This window comes from Primulina eburnea, chromosome 2 (assembly GCF_022965805.1).
Source record: "Primulina eburnea isolate SZY01 chromosome 2, ASM2296580v1, whole genome shotgun sequence".
Classification (NCBI taxonomy): domain Eukaryota; kingdom Viridiplantae; phylum Streptophyta; class Magnoliopsida; order Lamiales; family Gesneriaceae; genus Primulina; species Primulina eburnea.
The window spans coordinates 219594-243483 of record NC_133102.1 but is presented as its reverse complement, the minus strand read 5'-3'; the positions used below and the strand labels follow the sequence as shown (position 1 = coordinate 243483).

Sequence of the window (23890 nt, the reverse complement as noted above, 5' to 3'; positions counted from 1 at the left end):
TCGAAACCAAAGCATATGACAAAAGATTATTAATAACGCACATGAAAAGACTTTATTGTGCTTTGAAACTTTGTCAAGTGACACTAATATTTGTTTGGTAGGGGCACTATATTTTGTCCAAATAGAACACAGAGAGATATCACGACGACTTATTATTCGAAAATTTTCACATTGTGTCAAATTATTTGTATTTCCTTGAGCTTATGTTTTTCGAAATAGCATTGATAGATAGCAAGGATTGTGAATTTGTCGATATGTTAGTAGTGTTCGTGCTTCATAGTAACAATATTGATCTCAATCAAACTTCTATTTCAGATTTTGAATATTTATTTAAATCGTAAATATACGAATTTGCATTTGAACAAATCAAAGTAACAGAATCAAAGGTGAGCAAGCAAATGCTTCAATTTTTGCTCAATTACACATACAAAAAGATCGGCCCAAAATTTCGATAATACCTGGTAAGCACAATCTATATTTTTCTTGCATCTTAGGCATACCCATTATCATGATTTGGCTCTCCGGCAGATTTAAGGTTCCATCTCTGGAGGCGTTCTGCAGCGAGCTTGACCTGTTTATCCCAGTCTGTTCTCCAAGCCATGTAGGTCAGTGCAAGTGATTGGGCTAGAATTCCCAAGTTCATACCAATCCATATACCCTGCCAACACATCATTCATACAACCACAAAGTTTCAAACTGCTGATATTTTGGATTAAAATTTCAAGTACTGATCAATGACTCAGCATGTCACCTCGACTTGAAGATTAGCAAAGTATCCCAGCAAAGCTCCAAGAGGTAATCCAATCAAATAATAGCAGCAAAGATTGATCACTGCAACAGTTCCTTGCAAACCCGCACCTACTGCCACCCCTGTAAACAATTAGAATCACCCTCATCGTTAAACAAACGTATGGACAAATCCAAAAATTTAGATCAGGGAAGTATTTTGGTGCACCACAACTCGGTTAGAACAAAAGAATTTATTAAAAATATATTATAAAAGCAAGTGAAGAATTCGGTACTAACCAGAAAATACAGGATAAATGCTGTTAAGAAATACTGAAATTGCAAGCAAAAGAGAGAGATGCGACACAGCGTTGGCGACTTCTGAATCATCGGTAAATGAATATCCAATAGTTTTTCCGAATACCAAGCATATGATAGTAAATATCACCCCAATCACCACTGACGTGGTTATAAGGACTTTGATCGAAAATTTAGTGGCTTTAGCATCTCCTCTTCCGAGCTCATTAGCAATCCGCACACTACAAGGTCATGAAGACGACGTACGAACGGTATAAGGTTGAAAAAAAGAGTGGGGAATTATTTAGCAAACACGTACCATGCAGCACCAAGAAATCCAAGGCAAATCATGAATTCCCATCCATTGATATTAAGACTGCAACATCGAGATTATGATGTATCAAGTTGGAGAGAAAAAAGTAAAAACAAAGTTTACTTGTAGCAAACTCACCATATGGAGAAGGCAGATATTGCAACCTCTGCATTGTTCATGTAACCGGCTAATAGGACTAGTACAGAACTGTACCACAACTCCAAGCTAGAAGATTGACAAAAATGCATATTAAGTTTGAATTGTGGAAGCAAATAGATTATGACCAGACAGTTCGAGAAAATTTAGTATTGGAAAACAAGTTGTGGAAATGACAAAGAAAGTTTAAATACGAGAGAATCCGAAGTGGGGACATGATCCATAAGCATTTTATGTAGTCAAACAAAAAACAAAGGTATATGTCACTGGCCAAGCTCGCGCACCAACACAAATGAGACTGCAAAATCGGTTCTAGTAGAAAATACCAGTTCTCTATTAAGGAAATTTACCAGCCAACGTTGATAGAAAAATTTATCACCCTCATAAATTTTCTTTCCCTAAATATCCTAAATCCAATGTGGAAGGAGTAAACACCATATACGAGAGATTTATAGAGAACTTTTTACCAAACCATAATCCCAGAAGATATTGAGAGCTTTATGACAGGCCAAATATCTGTAAACGCTGACGTGCTGAATCCAGTCCAAGTATGAGGGCACCAACCCCCGATAATGTAACCTAATTCTGCGAACACGACGAACCAAGAAGATACGCACAATGCCGCCATTGCTCCATCCACCCCCCAATGCCAAACATAGACAAATAACCACGACAAGGGCAAGTGTAATATGAGCTGAACAATCGATATCCACGCAATGATGATGTTCTTTTGCTGTGCTTGTAGATACATTTGCATGGTCAAAGTGAACACAAAACTGTAGACCATAGGAATAAACCACCACGAGATATATCCTGCAGCATTTGAGATGGTTTCTTCTTGACCGAATAGTTTAAACATGGACGCACCGAAGATGAAGAGTGGAAGTAGGAGGGTGCACGTTACAAAATCCACGACCCACGATCTTTGCAGATAAATTCCCATCATGTGGTATTGTCGCGCACCGTAGGATTGCCCGCAAAGTGTTTCAGTCGCACTCGACATTCCAATCTAAAACACCACAAACAAAATGAACTCTAAATAATTAAAGTGACGTAATGATATTCAAGTTGGTAATTGCATTAGAACTAAAAGTTGTGAATAAATAACATAATCCAGCATCCCAAAGAATCAAGGTTTATACCAATATTCCATTCACGAAGCGGACTGTTAAAGTTTGAACGAGCGCGTAACCAGCAAGAGCAATGGAACTCTGATGTCCGATGAAGGACTGTGTCACTATTATGGTTCCGAATGAAGCCACTCTTGCTAACATACCAGGCAGTGCTACCCTCCAAATCTTCTGGGATTCATCACAAACTTTTGTTTTAAAATCAACCACCTCCTTTCCTTCCGAAGAAACAAGGAGTTTCTCATGCATACCATTATCCATGTTTCTGTAAAGTCAAAGATAATTAACAAAATGATCAGCAGAAAATATTACATGAAACTATATTAATGTTTAATTAAACTATGTGATATAATCAGTGTTGGAGGTGTATGTACGTATCTTTCAAAATATTTGTACCGTTGGGTTTCAACGATGGCTTTTCATTCGATACGAGTTGCAAAAACAGTACTTTGTCCGCTCGACTACATACATTTTTAACATACAAGCAAGTGGTCCTATTTTAACACATTTCGATCGCTCCCCACTTGTTCAAATGGACCAAAAAAACACGATACGTGACTGTACTAACATTTTAAGTAAAGAACAAGGATGACAGAAGAAAAAAAGTTGCCAACATCACCAAAATAGCATAACTATGAAGGAGCTAAAAAAGCACAAGGCACAAATTTTTGAATGGAAAGAGATCAACTTGAACTTGTACCTAGAAGAAATTGTCACACTTAAATGCATGGATGAACTTAATAAAATTACTCGTCACAGAGAAGAGGTGAGAAAGATTGAATTTTCTGTGCGGACATAAGTAAATAGTTAATGAATATTTAATTTCTAATCAACGATAGTTCAAAATTTTTAATGATAATTAGTACACTCAGATCTCTTTTGCCAACCCAACCCCGTACCTACCTCACCTCCACAACACGTGCTCCGCATCTAATCAACTCACTTAATTGTGTGCGTGCATTTCATTTTATTTATCTCGATCATATATACGATCGAGTGTGGAAAAATCAAATAATATTAGTCTAAATATATTCTGAAAGGAATAAAATTCCTTGATATAATTTCCTTATTAATATCTCTAATGTTTTGCCTTTCTAGACTTGAGAATAATCTCTAATTTATGATGCGATCTCGTGTAGATTTGAGAGCGATAATATCTTTGATATATGGAATCTTATATCTTTAAGATATGAGATCTTTGTTTTTAAAGGAGTTTTTTTTTCTAATAAAACTCTGTGGGTGTTTTAATAGGTGAGGTGAGAAAAAGAGGAATGGAGGACATACGAAGGAGTTTGAAGAACTTTTCGAGACTGTAGCCATCTCGTGATTGATAACGTGTTGCTGTGAAGTGCTGGCAACATCCGAAGACAACACCTAATCACGGTGTTGATTAGTGTGTTGAGTGTTGAAGATTTTTGTGACTTCTCGGTTGATGCATCCGATATAGTTTTGTTATACGGTTTGTTAGAGGTGTAGGATGCAATTTGTTACTCGCCTTTATAAGGGAGTTGTTTGATTCTTTCACTAGTATTGGTTTTTGTAAACTTACAAGTTTTTCTAGTGAATTATTTTGCCCTGAGACACCGCACAAGTATTGATACTTGTGCATAATTTATATCTCGTCTCTCTTATTATTATCGTTGTTCCAGCTACGTATAGGTGTGTTAAAATTATAACTTCCGCTGCTTGTTGTCGTGGGTGTTACAACACCTACGCACAACACCTATATTCTGAAACACACAACACTCACTCTCAACTCACACATACACTGTGGAAACAGAACTTTCAATTGGTATCAGAGCCTCCACTTGACGCTACTAAGTGAGATCCTGTTTTGTTTTGTTTTCAGAGTGAAAAGAAATTATGGAAGGATCAACAAATACTGTTTTTAGGCCTCCTGTGTTGGATGGATCAAACTATGCATTGTGGAAAGTAAAGATGAGGGTTTTTATTAAATCCATTGACGAAAGAGCTTGACAACGTGTACTTGATGGTTGGAGACTGGAGTCCACCAAAACTCGAGGATGCTGATGGAGACACACGGCTCAAACCTGAAAGTACATGGACTGTCGATGAAGTGCAAACTTCAAACTTTAATTCCAAGGCTCTCAATGCTATATTTTCATCTGTTGACACAAGGATGTTTAATTTAATCACCACTTGTGTATGCGCCAAAGATGCTTGGGAGATACTCCAGAAGCACTGTGAAGGATCCGCAAGTGTGCGTAAAACTAGGCTAAGGATGATGACATCAAAGTTCGAAAGTTTGAGAATGGAGGACAAGGAGTCTATTCTTGAGTATGACTGCCGGTTGAGACAACTCTCAAATGAATCACATGGCCTAGGAGATCCCATACCAAATGAAAGATTGGTGAACAAGGTTCTAAGATCTCTTCCTGAGAGATTCAATGTCAAAGTCTGCGCAATTGAAGAATCTAAAGACACTTCAACGATCAACTTGGATGAACTAATGAGTTCTCTCAGAACTTTTGAGATGAATCTTGATCTACAAAGGAAGGATAAAGGGAAGACAATAGCCTTTGAAGCCTCAACCGAATCTTACGATGAAATCCTTCAAATATCTAAAGAGGTGGATAAGTCTGATTTAGGTGAAGAATCGATCTCTCTTTTTACTAAGAAATTTGGTGATTATTTGAAGACTATGAGAGAAAAGAAGAAAATTGGACAAAAATCTGAGCTGCCCAATAACTCCACTTTTGCAAAAGCTCAAAAGTTTACTCCTATGAAAGGACAGTTTCGACCAAAGACCGAAGTGCAAATCCAATCTAATGTCAGAAACCTGGACTCTGTACAATGTAGAGAGTGTTCGGGATATGGACACTATGCCAATGAGTGTGCCAATCGACTTAGGAAAAACAAAGGCATGACTGTCACCCTGAGTGATGAAGAGTCTGATGATGATCAAGGATCAAGTGAATCTGAAAATCACACATCGTTATCTTCTGTGATCAAAGAAAAACGCTCAATGCAAATCAATCCTTTGGGTGTTGCCATCGGTGTTGCAATACCTGGCCGCAACACCTCTTCGAATTCAGTATGTCTTAAATCTACAACCCTTGCGGAGGCAAGTCAGTCTGAAACTCAAGAGGTAGATGATGATGAAGTCACTCTAGAAAGTGTGCAGACGAGGTACGAAGAATTATATGAAGACTGGATCAAAAGAACTAAAGGAAATGCAACTCTCTCCAAAGAGAATGCTGAGCTAAAGTCACAAATTTCACGACTTGAAGTAATCTTAAGCAAGAAAGATTATGCAAAGTCAAAGAGGAACTTGGAGAAGCAACTCAGATTCTTGCCAAGATTAATTCAAGTTCATCCAAACTTGACTCACTTTTGATGACTGGACAGAATGACAAAGCTGGACTTGGTTATCCGAACAGTCTGTTCGAAATTGGAGAATCTTCCAATACTGAGAGAAAACCAACTGTTTTTGTCAAAGAAAGTGTTGAAACCTCGAATGCTACACAAACTGAAAAAGGTACTCCATCTAAAAGGAAAATATCTACCAAGAAGTCCAAATCTAGAAAACGCCACTTTATCTGCCACTATTGTTTTAGACCTGGTCATATCAAACCCTACTGCTTCAAACTGAGAAATGATTACAAGAGATGGGAATCAGAACAGGTGTTGCCACCGGTGTTGCATAACACCCGGCGCAACACTGCCAACAGAAAACCGACGGTAAAAAGGGTTTGGGTACCAAAGGCTAAGATTCAATGTTCCGTTATTTATACTTCATTAAAGACTAACATTGCAGGAATATGGTACTTTGACAGTGGCTGTTCACGCCACATGACAGGTTCTAAAGATCATTTGATTGACTATGTTGAACTGAGGAGTGGTCATGTGACGTATGTTGGTGGTGCTAAAGGAAGAATTGCTGGCAAAGGAACCTTGAATGTTGATGGACTGCCTAATCTACACAATGTGCTTTATGTCGAAGGACTTAACTCAAACTTAATAAGCATAAGCCAACTTTGTGATGACGGTTTGCATGTTAAGTTTGATAAAGACAATTGTGAAGTGTTTGATAATGCTAATACTCGTATTTTGACAGGTACAAGGCCTGCTGATAATTGTTATCAACTTGGAGAAGACTTAGTATGCAATCATTCAAAGGTGAGCGAATTAAAATTGTGGCATCAAAAATTGGGACATGCAAACTTCAAGACATTAAAGAATCTTGGTAAGTACGATGCTGTGAGAGGTATGCCTAATTTATCCTCTGGAATTCCGTATGTTTGTGGTGCATGTCAAAAAAGTAAGCAAACACGTGTTCCCTATCAAGTGTTGCAACACTTTGGGACAACACGGTGTCTTGAACTCTTGCACATGGATCTTATGGGTCCAATGGAAGTGGAAAGTCTTGGAGGTAAGAAGTATTCATGTGTTTGTGTGGATGATTTCTCTCGCTTTACTTGGGTAAGATTTCTTAGAGAAAAATCCGATATATTTGATGTTTTCAAGAAATTACATGCTAAGATTACTAATCTACATAATCTGAGGGTTGGTAAGATAAGGACCGACCATGGTAAAGAATTTGAAAACTCACACTTTGTATCATTTTGTGAAAAGAGGGGGATAACTCATGAATTTTCGGCCCCTAAGACTCCTCAACAAAATGGGATAGCCGAAAGGAAGAATAGGACACTGCAAGAAATGGCTAGGGTCATGTTAAGTTCAAAGAATATTTCAAAGAGATTTTGGGCCGAGGCCTTGAACACAGCATGTCATATTTCAAATCGTGTGTACTTAAGGAGTGGTTCTACTATGACATCCTATGAAATCATCATGGGAAAGAGGCCGAACCTCAAGTATTTTCATGTCTTTGGGTGTGTATGTTATGTTTTGAATGACCGAGACCATCTTGCAAAGTTCGACTCTAAAAGTGACAAATGTTTATTCGTTGGTTATTCATCTAATAGTCGTGCCTATCGCGTGTATAATCTGAGAACAAGAACGACTATGGAGTCTATTAATGTTGTTTTTGATGATCTTGCAGATCTAACGGGAAAAACGATCGAGGATGATATTGATGGGCTGCTGAAGGAAAGTGAGACACTGCCTAACACAGATGTTGCACCCGGTGTTGTAACACCGGAGACAACACCTGCACTGGCAGAATCAACTGTTGAACTAGGAAAGTATACTGAGAATGATGACAGTGTAACCGATGAAGAGATTGATATTCTCAGCAAGGTTCAGAAAAATCATCCATCATCTCAGATCATTGGAGAAACATTTGGAAGAATGCAAACGAGAAGAAAGGAGAAGGTAGACTATCACAAAATGATGGGACTAGTATGCATGACGTCCGTGTACTCTCAAGTAAGTCACTCTTGTTTTGTGTCACTCATGGAACCCAAAAATATAAATGAAGCCTTAAAAGATGAATTTTGGGTTGATGCAATGCATGAGGAACTTGAACAATTTGTTAGGAATGATGTGTGGGATTTGGTTCCCAGACCTGATAATATGAATGTTATTGGAACCAAATGGATCTTTAAAAACAAAACTGATGAATCTGGAATTATTGTGAAAAATAAAGCTAGGCTAGTGGCTCAAGGTATACTCAAATTGAAGGAATTGATTTTGATGAAACGTTTGCTCCTGTTGTCCGGATTGAATCGGTTAGACTTTTACTTGCTATTGCATGTCACATGGACATAAAATTATATCAAATGGATGTGAAAAGTGCCTTTTTGAATGATATCTTGAAAGAAGAAGCTTATGTAAGCCAACCTAAAGGATTTGAAGATCCACACCACCCGAACCATGTCTACAAGTTGAAGAAAGCACTTTATGGACTTAAACAAGCTCCAAGAGCATGGTATGGAAGGCTTACTGAATATCTGCTTGACTTAGGCTTCAAAAGAGATGAGGTTGATAAAACCCTTTTTATTCAAAAATCGAAGCATGATATTCTTGTGTGTCAAATTTATGTGGATGACATCATTTTTTGTGCTTCTTCTCAAAAGCATGTTGATGAATTTGTTAAATGCATGTCTACCACATTTGAAATGAGCATGGTAGGAGAATTAAGTTTCTTTCTTGGATTGCAAATTAAACAAATGCATGATGGTATATTTCTATGTCAATCCAAGTATGCCAAGAATTTGGTGAAGAAATTCTCTACCGAGAACACTAAGCACATGAAAACACCAATGGGGTCGACTGAAAAATTGTCCAAAGACGATGTTGCGGCAGGTGTTGACAACACCCAGTATCGCAGCATCATAGGCAGTCTTCTCTACTTAAGTGCAAGTCGTCCCGACATCATGTTTAGTGTTTGTTTGTGTGCTAGGTACCAGGCTGATCCTAAAGTCACTCATCTAAAGGCTATCAAAAGAATTTTGCGATATATATCTGGAACAGTTGACTTAGGTCTATGGTACACCAAAGAAACAAACACCAATTTAGTGGGCTTTAGTGATGCTGACTGGGCTGGAAACTTAGATGATAGGAAAAGTACCACGGGTGGGTGTTTTTATCTTGGTAACAATCTGGTGTCATGGTATAGTAGAAAGCAAAATTGTGTGTCTTTGTCCACTGCTGAATCTGAGTATGTTGCAGCCGCTAGTTGCTGCTCACAACTTCTGTGGATGAATCAAATGATTAAAGATTATGGATTCAACAGTGACACCTTAATTGTATACTGCGACAATTCAAGTGCAATTGATATTTCAAAAAATCCAGTGCAACACTCTCGAACGAAACACATTGACATTAGACATCATTTTATTCGAGATTTGGTTGAAAAGGGTATGATTCGAATGGAATTTGTTGGAACTGAGAACCAACTGGCTGATATCTTTACAAAACCATTGGATTTTGAGAGATTTTCCAATCTTAAGAAGTCTCTCAGCTTGTGTACACAATGATCACTCACGGATGTTGTCCTCGGTGTTACAACACCTGTGGACAACACTCAGCATGCATGTGCATTTTATTTTTAGGGTGCTAGACATATTGCATACATCTTGTTCTGTGTGAAGCCTGTACAAGTGAAGGATACTGAATGGTGCGCTCTCAGTTGTGAATCAAACTTTCTATTGAAATTCTCTAAAGTATGGAGTATGCTCAATCTAAGTCGTAAAGCTGTTGAGGATGTTCATGTACTACATGGTCATGTCCAAAATAGACAATGACTTAGAAAATTCTTGAGCAATGAGGCGAAAATTGAAAGAGGAGAAGAATTGAAAAAAAAAAATGGAACAAAAACATTGTTTAGAAGAAAATGGAAAAAGCTACCTAGAGGAGTCCAATGAAGACCGTTCTTCTAGTGTGGGAGCTACCACTTCTAAGTCAAAATCCAGATGGAAAAAGCTACCTAGAGGAGTCCCATGAAGACCGTTCTTCTAGAGTGGGAGCTACCATGTCTGAAATAAAAATGTTTAAGAAAGTTTGAGTCCAACTTGTGAGTGTTGCCAAGAGGTGTTGCCAACACCTAACTACAGACTGATCACAGTTTGATCACATGCGTGTATATTTCATTTTTGATCATATTTTAGGCATAAACTTAAGTCATTCATACTACTGCTTTGTGAATTCATCATGACCAGTGGGCTACCAGCTTTTAATTCATGAAATTCGAAAAATAACCTAACCAACTTAATTTTGGAATACTTTGATATATAACGGTTCGTGGGGTTAATTCTATGTGGCGTTTCATCCTGCCAGATCTTTTTGAAAGAATGATTACACTGTCTCAGAAAGTTACCGTTGGAGTAAAAACAGATTTGGAAAGATGCCGGAGTTGCGGCTCATCAAAATGTTACCGTTGGAGGGGTGTGCATAAATATTTAGGGATAAATAAGGAACAACTTTACGGCGTACTATTTTCCCTCATATTCTAAAATCTCTCCTACCCTAACTATTTGGTTTTTTTTTTCGCGCAAAAGTATCTGTGATCTTCGTAAATTTCTGCCTTCTTCGAACTTCCCTACTTTGTTGTTCTCTCTTTCACAGATGGCTGGCTTTGATCCTCAAGACATTATGAGTGAAATGGCTGCAAGCATGGGCGTCAAATCACCTGACACAACACCCAAAGCCGCAACCGATGTTGTGGGCATGGAAATTGTGGGTGTACCAGAAGAACCAATCCCGCTGGAAATGATCGCTCCTGGTGAACCTGGGAACGAAATCAATGTCGAGGATCCCCCAAATTTTGAGGTCGTGAATAGAGCCTTTCCCCCTGCACCTATGCGCCGAAGGTCGAAAAGACAAGCAGTGTTCGATCCTGACTTTGTCCCTACCAAGAAACCAAGGGCATCCACCGTCCCATTCATTCTGGACCCTGATTTCTCATCTGGAGACGACTCCAATGATGATGACTTTGAGTTGGTGGCTCGCTCCAAACCACCTGTTGCTGCTAAGGAATCTGGTTCTACTTCCGGTAGTCAAAAACCAAACCCCATCACGGACTCTCATGAAGCTGCAGAAAAACAATCTCCTGGTGAACCTGAAGATGATGAACATTAATCTTTGGCAGAGTTTCTTGCTCAGTTCAAAGAAGATAAGGCCGCCCGAAAACAAATGGCTAAGTAGGATAAACCCGACTCGGAAATGATGAAGGAATTCGAGCAAAACTGGCCTGGTGCCTCTGATGACTCCTCCTCATCGTATGTATCTGACTTCGAATCTGAAGAGCAAGGTGATGACGCATCTGAGGACATTGACTCTGAATCTAGCGAGTCTTCTGAAGATTATGCTACTGATGCTGCTGCCGGTGTTGAAGTGGATGTTGACAACACCGAGCTCAACATTGACTCTACTGACTATGATGTGAGTAAGTCCTTTTCCCCCAAATTTTATTCTGAGGATGCCCTGGCACTATGGCCGCTGTTTGTTCAGAGAGAGTTGGTTGAGGAGAAAAATATTGATGTCACTGCCTATGGGAAATACAACCTGGTTGAGTTTCTCAAAAACAGAAAGTTGCTATCCACAGTCACCACTGTTATGCCCTACTGTCGCCGTGTGGTGTTAGAATTCTACTGCAATCTTCTGCGCAGTGTTGGACATGAGGAATCGGTGAAGTATGGGCGAGTGTTTGTTCGGGATCATATCTACAAGTTCTCCCCGTCGGTGATCAATGAATTCTATAACACTCCGGATCTTGAGGAAGCTGACGAGGATCTTGACATACATGTTGTCACCTCTGTGCTCACTGGAGGTGTGATCCAAGTATTCCCCGACTATCCAAAGAAGCTGAGCGCTGCTAATCTCACTTCCTTCTACTCTGTCCTCCATAAGACCTCCATTTGGAATTGGACCCCGTCAACAAATTCCACCACTGTGACCAGATCTCAAGCCCTGATTTTGTTTAATATTGGCACTGGAAGGGCCTTTAATTTTGGGAGGTTGGTGTTCAGGACAGCATTACAATATGCTGAAGGGGACATCAAGAAGACAAAGCTACCATACCCCTCCCTGATCTATGGGATTTTGGAGTCTCAAGGGTTCTTAGGGACATTGATGAAGATCTCTGCCCTGTTAGAGACTCCCTGAAGATTTCTCCTGTGTATTTTAAAGGCAACAGACAGATTGATCTGCCTTGGGTGACTTCCAGTGTTGCTCCAGATGTTGGCAACACTGCTGATGCAACATCGGAATCTCTGCCTGACTTGACTAGCCTGCCCCCTGCACCTCCTCCTGGTTATGTTACACTATCTCTCTCCTACATTCGCGAGCAGATTGCCTATGGTCGGCAACAGATTGCTAATGCCAAAGCGACCATTGATCATTACGAACATCAAGTGGCAGATTATGAGCTTCTACTTGCTGCTAGTATCCATTCTGGACAAAAAGGGGGAGATGATACAGCTGGCACCAGTGGAGCCATAATGACTGATGATGAAGTTTTAGTTTAAGAAAGTTTGAGTTTGAGAAAGTTTGAGTTTGAGTTTTTTTTTGTGGCTGTAGTTTTGTTTTATGGCTGTAGCTATTAATAAGTATTTGCATTTTCTCTGATGTTAACTTTCCCTAATTAATGAACTGTTTTTCGATGTTGTGATTCGAGTGCTGTAACATCTAACATACAACACTGATATTTGATTTCAGGAAAGGAGATTGAAAGGAATAAAATTCCTTGATATAATTTCCTTATTAATATCTCTAACGTTTTGCCTTTCTAGACTTGAGAATAATCTCTAATTTATGATGCGATCTCGTGTAGATTTGGGAGCGATAATATCTTTGATATATGGAATCTTATATCTTTAAGATATGAGATCTTTGTTTTTAAAGGAGTTTTTTTTCTAATAAAACTCTGTGGGTGCTTTAATAGGTGAGGTGAGAAAAAGAGGAGTAGAGGACATACGAAGGAGTTTGAAGAGCTTTTCGAGACTGTAGCCATCTCGTGATTGATAACGTGTTGCTGTGAAGTGCTGGCAACATCCGAAGACAACACCTAATCACGGTGTTGATTAGTGTGTTGAGTGTTGAAGATTTTTGTGACTTCTCGGTTGATGCATCCGATATAGTTTTGTTATACGGTTTGTTAGAGGTGTAGGATGCAATTTGTTACTCGCCTTTATAAGGGAGTTGTTTGATTCTTTCACTAGTATTGGTTTTTGTAAACTTACAAGTTTTTCTAGTGAATTATTTTGCCCTGAGGCACCGCACAAGTATTGAATCTTGTGCATAATTTATATCTTGTCTCTCTTATTATTATCGTTATTCCAACTACGTATAGGTGTGTTAAAATTATAACTTTCGCTGCTTGTTGTCATGGGTGTTACAACACCTACGCACAACACTTATATTCTGAAACACACAACACTCACTCTCAACTCACACATACACTGTGGAAACAGAACTTTCATATTCAATATGATAATATATATATATATATAGTCGCATAATAATTTTTGGAAATTCCAAATTGAATTATCCAGTCTCGACATTAGTTCCATCGATCCAAATTGCATAAAGTTAAAGAATATGATATAAAGTCGTGGGTAGTTGCATGTTGACTTTTCTAGATCAAATCAGATTGGATAATGGAGAGTGGAAAAGAATCCATATTTTTAGCAATCATCACGGTTATCCATCCAATACATTATTAGATAAAAATATATACATATAATAATCATCCCATCATATATTTTCAAGTAACTGACTTTTATTTTTTGGCTGTCGGAGATAACTAACATGCAATTTTTTTTTGGTATGTATTCTACTCCATGTAGCACTTAGTTTTACCAAATATAAAAGCTCTTCGTTTAGCATTATTGTACATTCAACTATTTCAAGCATCTTTCATACCAATATACAGTAAACCAAATTTCGATAACTTCAGCTGCTTATTCTATAAAAACTCTATCCACAATAAAAATCACGATTTGTTTGTTTTAATTCTATTATTAAGTATTTTGTAAATGAATATAACCACCTATTGTCATACTCAGGATTTATGATTACGATGAATTCTGATATTTTCATAAAAAAAAATAATCCATACAATATCAACATCTCAAATTTGATTTCGAGAGACAAAATCTTTAGCTAACTAGGTTATTTGCACACAAATATTGGTCATTACCGTAGGGCCACATGAGCCATGCACGTTTTCTTTCATTAAAATAAAATCTGCTGCATATATTATATTTACAGTCAAATCTTGGCACCTCGATCGAGTTTCAAGATTAGTTTTTTAAATTGAAACTCGAACATGTACCTTGTCTCAGGGCAAAAAAAAAAAAAAAGGAACATGTTCCTTGGGAGTTCCATGTATGTTTATTGCTCTATTTCCGAACATACATATGGATATACAGCATGTTAACACGTGAATTATCATTCAAGTTTTACATGCGGATCGGATGTGAAACTATCGAACGATGTATCAATTACAATTCCACACCATAGATAAATTCATTTCTCATATCAAATAATTTTTTTTAACCGAATACAACCTCAATGAAAATTCTCTCTAATAATATCCATATTATGGTATGTGAAGGCAAAAGTTATCCTCTCTTGATCTGTATTTATTCCCCCCATCAAATTACCAAGACGACTGCACAATCTACTCCTACAGAGCGACTTCTTGTAACAAGTAGTTTTGGCACAAAATTGATTTAGAATCGGACAACTATTCCTCAGCAACCGTGGCTTCAGTTTTACCCTTTTTATCAGTTACTTTGTCTTCCCTTTCGTTTTCTGAAGGCCCCCCGGTTTCCAGTTTTGCAGGACCAGGACCAGCTGACACCTTCACCATTGATGGTCGTAGGAGTCTCTCACCAAGTTGGAACCCCTTCTTGTATTCTTCAATGACAACATCCTCTTCATATTCCGAGGAATCCTCACGCATTATGGCTTCATGCAGCTTCAGCAAGATAAGAGGAGGAAGATGTTAGTACAGAAGAACAATATCTTGTGCGACTTTGTAGTGAAAAAATGACAAGTAGCGGCAAATTAAAGCAAGATCTGAACGCATGCTAAAGGGAGGAATTCAGAATCAACCAGATGAGTAAATGATCCTGATTGCCGCCGGTAGACAATAAACGTAAGGACAAACTAGAAAATATCAGACAGGTAACCTGACAAATAGCTGATCTACTGGGAAGAAAATATAAGAATCTTGAATAAGATTTGAGATGCCACACAATCTCTGCCCAGTAAACTCACCGAGTTGACTCTAATCAGTTGAGAATTAGATTGACTTAAAATCGTATCCAGGTCTTCAAATACCCTGAAAAGACCTTATACAGCTTTTCAACGAGTTCATCTATTACTCGACTGAATTTTGAGCCAACTTGGAAGTTTACCTGCATGGAGTCAATGGAAACATGATGGTAGTGGCAGTAAAAATCAAGAAAAGCTGAAGAGTTTAATTATCAACGACACAAATTCCCAAAGAGAGACCGCTATTTCACATTGTTAGACAGCTAGCAAAACATAAACAAAACAATAGGAACTTACGGATGAAAAAAAAATATCAAGAGGAACTTACCATGGGATCAAATGGTTTCCCCACAGTCTCCACAGGGACAACACCAAGGGATCCCATAATCTCAATAAACTGCTTATATATGCTCTGGTAACTGTTAACTATCTTCTCCTCCTCTTCAGTCTCAACCTTGATCTGGGCTTTCGCTCTCTCAAAATTATCCAAAACAGACAATAAACTTTCCATTAGTTCTCCTTGCGCATTTTTCACCAATGAAAGCCGTTCTCTCTCTGTTCTCTTACGGAAATTATCAAAATCCGCACTTATTCTAAAGATTCGATCCTTCTCCTTTGATAATTCCTCAGACAAAGTTAGGACTTTTCTCTCAAGATCAATTTTCTTGTCTTCAATAGATTTAAGGAAAGATTCTACCTCGGCTGCTTTTGATTCATCATTATTTACTAAAGCCTCTTTATACAAATTTAACGAAGCTATAACAACAGAACTAGGTTCTGCTGTGGTATCTTCCCCCTCACCAGAAGCATCATCGGCAATAGCACCATATATATTCCCCTATTCATCAAATCACAAAGATTATGCACAGTGATGCACAGTTTCAAAGCTTGATCGCAAGAATGACAGCTTAACCATATTGCGTACACACCAAGTCCAACTACAGTAAAAACTTTTTGAATATAGGGATTTTTTAGCTACCTATTAGGAAGTAGATACACATTCATTCTGTATCCTTATAAAGGTTAAATATGGATACCTAAGGTGTAAAATAAGAACCTATCACACATTCTGATGAGGAAACAAAGAAAAATTAGACTACATTATCTCCACACATGCAAACACAAAGAAACGAAAAAATCGAAGAGTGTTCATGGATATCCAAATGTTATAGTTCTACGGCAACAAATATCAGAACTTTTTTTTAAAAAAGCAATCTCAAACTTTTTAAACCAATGCAACTGCATTTCTGAAATATATTTGATTTCATTCCATAACTTAAGGACATCCAAATTCTCTATTTAGCAATTTCACGATTACAAAATTTCTCTCAGCATCAGGCATGAAGTGTGTTGTGCCATTTATGCAAAGTTGCAAACTAATATTTTAAGCCATTAGTTGGGAGCTAATGAATATATTGTCAGTCCTGGTTGCACCCCGTGGTGGCCAACTTATTTTCAGCTTCAAGTAACTTAGTTCTACTTCATTTCCAGTAAACAGAGTGAATTATCCATTTTAACTATAAAAAAAGAACCTGTTTTTTAACGAACTAGTTCAAGTCCTCATGATAACAACGCATAAAAAATCTTTCTTCATAATGATATATCTACGAACAATAAAATTCAAGGCTCAATCAAACTCAGTTCGCCATTATCCGCAGGTAATAATTGTAAAATAAATCTTACCCAGAGAATGGCGACTCAACCACGCAACAATAGATACAGAACAGATGATGAAATAGTTCCTTCAGAAGCTACCTTTGATTCGAGTTCGGACTCGGATTCAGATCCTTGCACCAGGTCTTCACGTGGAGTGTCGGTCTGAACCTCGACATTTTCTTCATTTGCAGCAAAGGATAAGAATTTCTTAAGCGAGTAGCTCGGCGATCGAACACTTCTCCTATCGTAGCCAGAAGGATGGATACACACCGTACCTGAGAAACCCTACTTGTCGAAAACACCACCCGGGAAAAGGAGAAGCTTCCGGCGCTAAGACACGCCGCATGTGTAGTGAAAGTAGGCGGCGTGTGGAACACAGTGGATGCCATTACAGAGGATAAAATGGTGGAAATATGGAATTTTCGTGACTGGGTCGGGTTGTTGGATCACAATTCGAAACTTCTGGACTTTAAAATACCCATCTATCTAAATTACAAAAACGTTTGGGCCAATTTCCACAAGCAAAGAAAATCCCGAGATAATTTGCGGTGACTGAGAAATTTACTAATGCCAGAATATCACCCCTCCTTCCAATTCCCCATCGAACAACTTAAGTTACTCTCTGGCTTAGCACTTTCTAACGGCATCAATTGTAAAGTGCCCCAAAGTGGAGATTGACGGGGCTTATTCGAAGTCCGTTCTCTCAATCCCATTCAAAAACTTGAACTAAAACTCTTGATTTTTTTTTTAAAAAATAATTCCTCTCTCCTAGCTTTGGGGTTTCGAATTTATGGTTTATTGAAATTTTTCGGGGGACAGTACTGTGGTTTGAATTCATCGTTTCGAGTTGCGGATTGGAGATTTTGAAAATGAGTACCAAAAGAGAAGAGGAAAAGAATGAAAAGATTATCAGGGGTCTGATGAAGCTCCGTCCGAATCGCCTATGCATTAATTGTAACAGCTTGGTAATTGTTTTTATTTTTATATTTAAATAAACCAAGTTTCTGGTTTCTTTGGTTCAATTTTAATCTACAGTATTATTACTCGGGGCAACGTAATGAAGCCTGTAGTTGATTTTACAGGAAATAATATGATATAATTGAAATTTAAAAATAAAACAAAATCATGTGTTTTCTTAATCGATAGAATTTTTCAAGTGGTGAGTTGAAGTGATTTCTGGTTAACTGCGATGAAAAATCTGATTTGTTTGTTATTTGTGAATTTTAAAATCAACAAGTGTCGATGTGTACAGGTTTGTATGTCAAGTTTATTTTCTGGGTACAGGGTCCTCAATATGTGTGCACAAACTTCTGGACGTTTGTTTGTACGACATGCAGTGAATATAATCTTTTATAGAGAATTCAGCTTTCTTCGTAACGCCTCACAATCTTTTGATTTTCTGATCAAGTAGAGCACCACATTGATTATATTTGGATTTTCAAGTGAAATATTTTCACTCAGCATTGACTTGGTGTTTCTCAGCATTCAAGCTGTCATTGATATGAAGGAGTGGAAGTGTTCCAGATATATTTGCTCAAATTTGACAGTTTTCCCCTATCAAATTCATCTCTTTTGTATCTCAAATCTATACCCAAACAGAGACAGTCTCATTTCTTTGTCTCAATATTCTGGTACATTTGGAGTGTAGAAATGTTTTTGAAGGAATCTTGAAAGATAATCTATATTTATATCTATATATCTATAAAATTGTGGATAATTGATGTGTTTTCCGATTGTGAAAATCTATCTATATATCTATATCTATATCTATATCTATTATTACTTATATAAAAAGTCAATCTTTTTAGAATTATGATTTGTCTTTTAAGTCCTTCATTAATTTAAATTGTGATTTGTCTTTTATGAATTGTTGTTTTGAACCAAAACATTTTGATGATGTTGTATATTTCTTTATGGCTTTGTGATGGCATGAGATGATTTATCCGGAATTAAATTTGTTCACTCTTATAACATTACATGTAGAGCAATTATTATTACATCAAAGCAAGCTTTAAAAAATTAAAAATAAATCAATTATTATTATTTTATTACCTATATAAAAGAGCCAATCTTTTTAGAATTGTGATTTGTCTTTTAAGTCCTTCATTAATTTAAATTGTGATTTGTCTTTTATGAATTGTTGTTTTGAACCAAAACAATTTGATGATGTTGTATATTTCTTTATGGCTTTGTGATGGCATGAGATGATTTATCCGAAATTAAATTTGTTCACTCTTATAACATTACATGTAGAGTAATTATTATTACATCAAAGCAAGCTTTAAAAAATTGAAAATAAATCAATAAAAAGCATGTTGCAACTGTTTCAATTATGTTACAAAAATTACCAATGGGTTTGATTGCACCAATTGTGTGAAGCAGAATATCGAGATCGTCCTAAGGTATTGCAACTAAAATTAACTTTACATGCTTAAAAACATTTATTTATTTTGTATATTTTCTCACAATTAATTTTTCAAGTACCACGTAACAATGCTGGTCCAAGATGAAAATGAAATAGCTAAGGTGACGTTGTTCGAAGAGACATTTATTGGTTGCTCCATCAAAAAATAATTGACATGCATACTAAGGTGAATTAAAATATTTATTTGAATAATATTATAATAATCTAACGCATATTGCCAATAACTACAAATTTTATATTGCATAAAAAAATAATTTGGAGCATGTAACAATACTTGATCAACAAAGAACATAAGATCACAATTTTCTTTTCAAATTAGACAAGTCTGTCTCGACTAAAAATAGAATAACATCAATAATTGTGAATGGATTGGAGAAACGATAATTCGAGATAAATAATGATAAGAAAACAAATAACTGAAACATCAATGAAATATTAAGAAAAGAACGAACGCAAAGGAAATGACAAAATAAGTACAACATGAAGATAAGAAGACACGAAATACTAAAGAAATGACAAAACCACATAAAAAGAAACAAAATTCATCATGTTCCAAAGGAAAAATCATAAAATTCAAGATAATGAAAAAATAGATGATTTCAGTAAAATGATTAGGAAACTTAGACAAAACAGTCACACAGAGATGACCCAAAAATTGAAAATTAAACAAGAAAGAAAAATTGATAATGCTTTTTTATATTATGAATATTCAATATAAAATGGTTCTTTCGATTTCACTCAATATAAGTGTTTTATGTTCACTTATTCGTTGCAACGTTTATTCATCACGTGCAACGCACGTGTTACTTGCTAGTACCTATAAAAGCACAAATCTAACAATTATCACTTATATATATATATATATAATTCTAATAAATTATCATTACCCTATTCATTGATGGTTGTAGAACAAAATTAATTACATGTTTAATAGTATAATAACATGATAGATATAAAATAATATGATAATATGATGTTCAATACTAACATATTTTATTGGTTTTTTAACAAATAATTGAAAATAAAGAGTTTAATAAATTTATAATAAGAATGTATATAAACAATTATGAATGTCAATATGTTAACAATCTCATAAAACATGAATCTCTTAGAAAATTTCGAGAATTTGGCTATAATAAGAAAATTAAAAAATTTAGTAGCACTTTTATAAAATATTATACATACGAAAAATTTATAAATTCAATATACAAATTTGGTGATATTTGAAACATCAACTAAAATTGATTAAGATTTAGACATTAAATGTCTAAAGCAAAACCAGACCATGATTTTCAAGAATAGTACAATCAAAATAAGAGTAAAAAAATTTTTAGTTTCAATTCCAAAATCAGCTCTCATAATATATACATACGAAAAATTTATAACTCCAATACACAAAATTTGGTGATATTTGAAACACCTACACCCGACCATGATTTTCAATAACAGTAGAACCAAAATCTGAGTAAATATTTTCTTAATTCCAATTCCAAAATCAGCTATCATAATATATAAATTTTGCTTCATAATTGATAAGCAATTAGTTTCTTTGTCTCATATAGTATATAACTATTTTGTTTTATACAAAGAATTGAGCGCAAATAGTTTAATAAATGAGTGTGACTTATGTGAGCCCGTCTCACGGATTTTAATCTGTGAGACGGGTCAACCCTACTCATATTCACAACAAAAAGTAATACTTTTAGCATAAAAAGTAATACTTTTTCATGGATGACCCAAATAAGAAATTCGTCTCACAAATACGACCCATGAGACCGTCTCACACAAGTTTTTGCCTTAATAAATTTATTAGAAGAGTTTATATCAACATTTATGAATATCAATATGTTAACAATCTCACAAAATATGAATCTCTTAGAAAAATTTGGAGAGTTTGGCTATAATAAGAAAATTAAAGATTTTAGTATCATTTTTAAAAAATATTATACATAAGAAAAATTTATAAATTAAATATACAAATTTGTTGATATTTGAAACGTCTACTAAAATTGATTAAAATTTAGACATTAAATGTCTAAAACTAAACCAGACAATGATTTTCAAGAATAGTTGAACAAAAATTAGAGTAAAAAATTTCTTCATTTCAATTCCAAAATCAACTATCATAATATATATTATATACATACAAAACAATTATAAATTCAATACACAAAATTTTGTGATATTTGAAACATCTACTAAGATTGATTAAGATTTATACATTAAATGTCTAAAGCTAAACTCGACCATGATTTTCAAAAACAGTAGAATCAAAATCAGATTAAATATTTTCTTAGTTTCAATTCCAAAATCAACTATAATAATATATAAATTTTGCTGCATAATTGATAAACAATTAGTTTCTTTATATCATATAGTGTATAACTATTTTATTTGATCAAAGAGTTTAATAAATTTATTATAAGAATTTATATCAACAATTATGAATGTCAATATGTTAATAATCTCATAAAATATGAATCTCTTAAATTTTTTTGGAGAGTTGCTATAATAAGAAAATTAAAGATTTTAGTATCAATGTCAAAAAATATTATACATACGAAAAATGTATAAATTCAACATACAAATTTGGTGATATTTGAAATGACAGAGTATACGTGGTAATGACAGCTTATACGTGGTGTTTGAATATATAATTTTTTTAAAAATTTGTTTCAGTTCATTTTTTCCATATAATATGTTAATTACAATTTATTATATAACATAAAATCAATTGCTAGAATTTTAATTGAAGAAATAATGTTGAAAATATGTTATATAAGTTCTTATAAATCATCTAATATGATAAGAAATTAAGCTTATATAAATAACAAAATGATTCAAATTATTTTTTAGAAAATCAAAATTAAAATTTTGATAATATAATTGATATTACGTGCAACACACGTACATCATGCTAGTTTCTACAAAAGTTGCTAGACAGAATTCAGTGATTTCGAGAACTAAATGGAATAAAATAACGTTGAAGGCACCAAATATTTAAATGTTGATAATGACATTAGTTGAGCACCGGAAAAAAATTGTTAATAATTGCTACTCGATATTTCATTTGATGTCTTTGGATCTGTCCTTTATAAATTTTTAGAAAGCACCTGTCCAGTTATTTTATGGTTACATGTGCATCCTTTATGTAGAATTGATGGTGTGTCGGTCATTACCTCATAAATTTGATTAATCCAGTGCACAATTCTTATTTTTGTCAATATATGTGGTGATAGATTCAATTTTTGGTTGGAAAATTTATTTTGAGATATGGAGCACTAAAAATTTCACTCCGTTTATGTTGAAGTCGCGAGTTTACTCAGCGTGTCAAGTCTGTTTCAATGGCTAAGTTTACATCTCAAGAAGTGGAGGCTCTACAAAATGGTGGTAATCAGGTATAAACATTTTCCTGATTGTTTCTCACAGACCATTTTCTTATATGGTAACTCGAGATATCAATGATCCAGCGTGCAAGGGAATTGTTTCTGAAGGAATGGGACCCACAGAGGCAGAGACTTCCAGATGATAGGTTCTATTTTACCGTGTTTTATGATAAAGAAGTGGTAATTCGAATAAGTGACATTTAATCATTTTTCTGTCTTGTAGCAATGTTGATAAAGTTCGTGAGTTTATAAAGAATGTTTATGTGCAAAAAAAGTATAGTCCGGAAAATCCATCTGATAGGCCTCCTAAAGATCCACAGGTAATATTTCTTGACTTGAAAATTATTCTTAGGCTGCTAATACTATTTTGGTCATGGTGAATTTCACCGACATTGAATGTAAACTCGTGATGATATGGCCTGTCTTTTCAGATTTTAAGAAGCAATGAAGATGACACAAGACGTGCAAGTTCGTATCATTCTCATTCTCAAAGTCCAACATATGATTTTCAATATGAACAACGGCGTTATGGGAAACATGCACCTGCACTAACTAGAAAGCCTGGTTCAGATCGAGGCCTTTATGAGGGAAAACTCTCTGGTTTCCTGAGTACTAGTCGTTTTAGTTATCACACAAACGATGACAGGTTTGCAAATGAAGGTTCTAATCCCAGAGCTTCTGACTATTCTAATTCTAGTGGAGGTGATCCATTCAGATCTGATGCATTATCACCAAGATCTCAGAAAGAAACTGAGAGTCCAAGTGATGAAATCTCAAGAGAAATCCCAAAGCAGCATGCAGCTCTACCTAATTCAGATGCCAGTATCAGAAATGCTGGAGGAAGATCATTGCATCCACAGGTTGTGTTTCTACAATACCATGATGTGTTACTGTATTGTTGATTTAGGGATGTACTTTCACAAATACATGTCTGTTATCCTGTAAAGGCGCAAAAGCTCAATATTTGTTTTCATGAGGTATGGAATACTTGATACTTGCCAGTGTTTTGACATGTCAGATAAATGGCCTGTATCTAATATTCGAAGAATTAGACCATTCAAAATTGAGTAGCGATTTAAATTGTAACACATCATGCCAATATCTTCCCTCACAATCTCCACCTCTCACTTCACCAAATAGAAAATGATGACTAGGA

General features: G+C 35.6%; 3 protein-coding genes across 3 annotated transcripts in view; 1 reads left to right on the top strand and 2 right to left on the bottom strand.

Annotated features, from left to right (window-relative positions):
* Positions 1-118: 118 nt before the first annotated feature.
* LOC140815624 (protein DETOXIFICATION 24-like) lies at positions 119-17885 on the bottom strand. Its single transcript, XM_073174702.1, has 8 exons — positions 17023-17885; positions 2635-2887; positions 1960-2501; positions 1475-1561; positions 1343-1399; positions 1027-1265; positions 752-870; positions 119-658 (listed from the first exon to the last, which is right to left on the bottom strand). Exons 1-8 carry the CDS (start codon positions 17310-17312, stop codon positions 491-493), a joined length of 1755 nt encoding a protein of 584 aa, XP_073030803.1. The 5' UTR covers positions 17313-17885; the 3' UTR covers positions 119-490.
* LOC140824634 (uncharacterized) lies at positions 14452-16609 on the bottom strand. The gene is made up of 3 exons (XM_073186201.1): positions 16586-16609; positions 15596-16105; positions 14452-14968 (listed from the first exon to the last, which is right to left on the bottom strand). The coding sequence occupies exons 1-3, from the start codon at positions 16607-16609 to the stop codon at positions 14735-14737; spliced, it is 768 nt and encodes a 255-aa protein (XP_073042302.1). The 3' UTR covers positions 14452-14734.
* The window catches only part of LOC140823058 (probable ADP-ribosylation factor GTPase-activating protein AGD14), a 26628-nt gene continuing 20063 nt past the window's right edge, over positions 17326-23890 (top strand). The window contains exons 1-6 of the mRNA XM_073184157.1: positions 17326-17360; positions 17850-17888; positions 22659-22746; positions 22819-22880; positions 22958-23054; positions 23166-23594. Of these exons, the coding sequence (XP_073040258.1) occupies positions 17326-17360; positions 17850-17888; positions 22659-22746; positions 22819-22880; positions 22958-23054; positions 23166-23594 (750 nt within the window). The remainder of the gene's footprint in view (positions 17361-17849; positions 17889-22658; positions 22747-22818; positions 22881-22957; positions 23055-23165; positions 23595-23890) is intronic.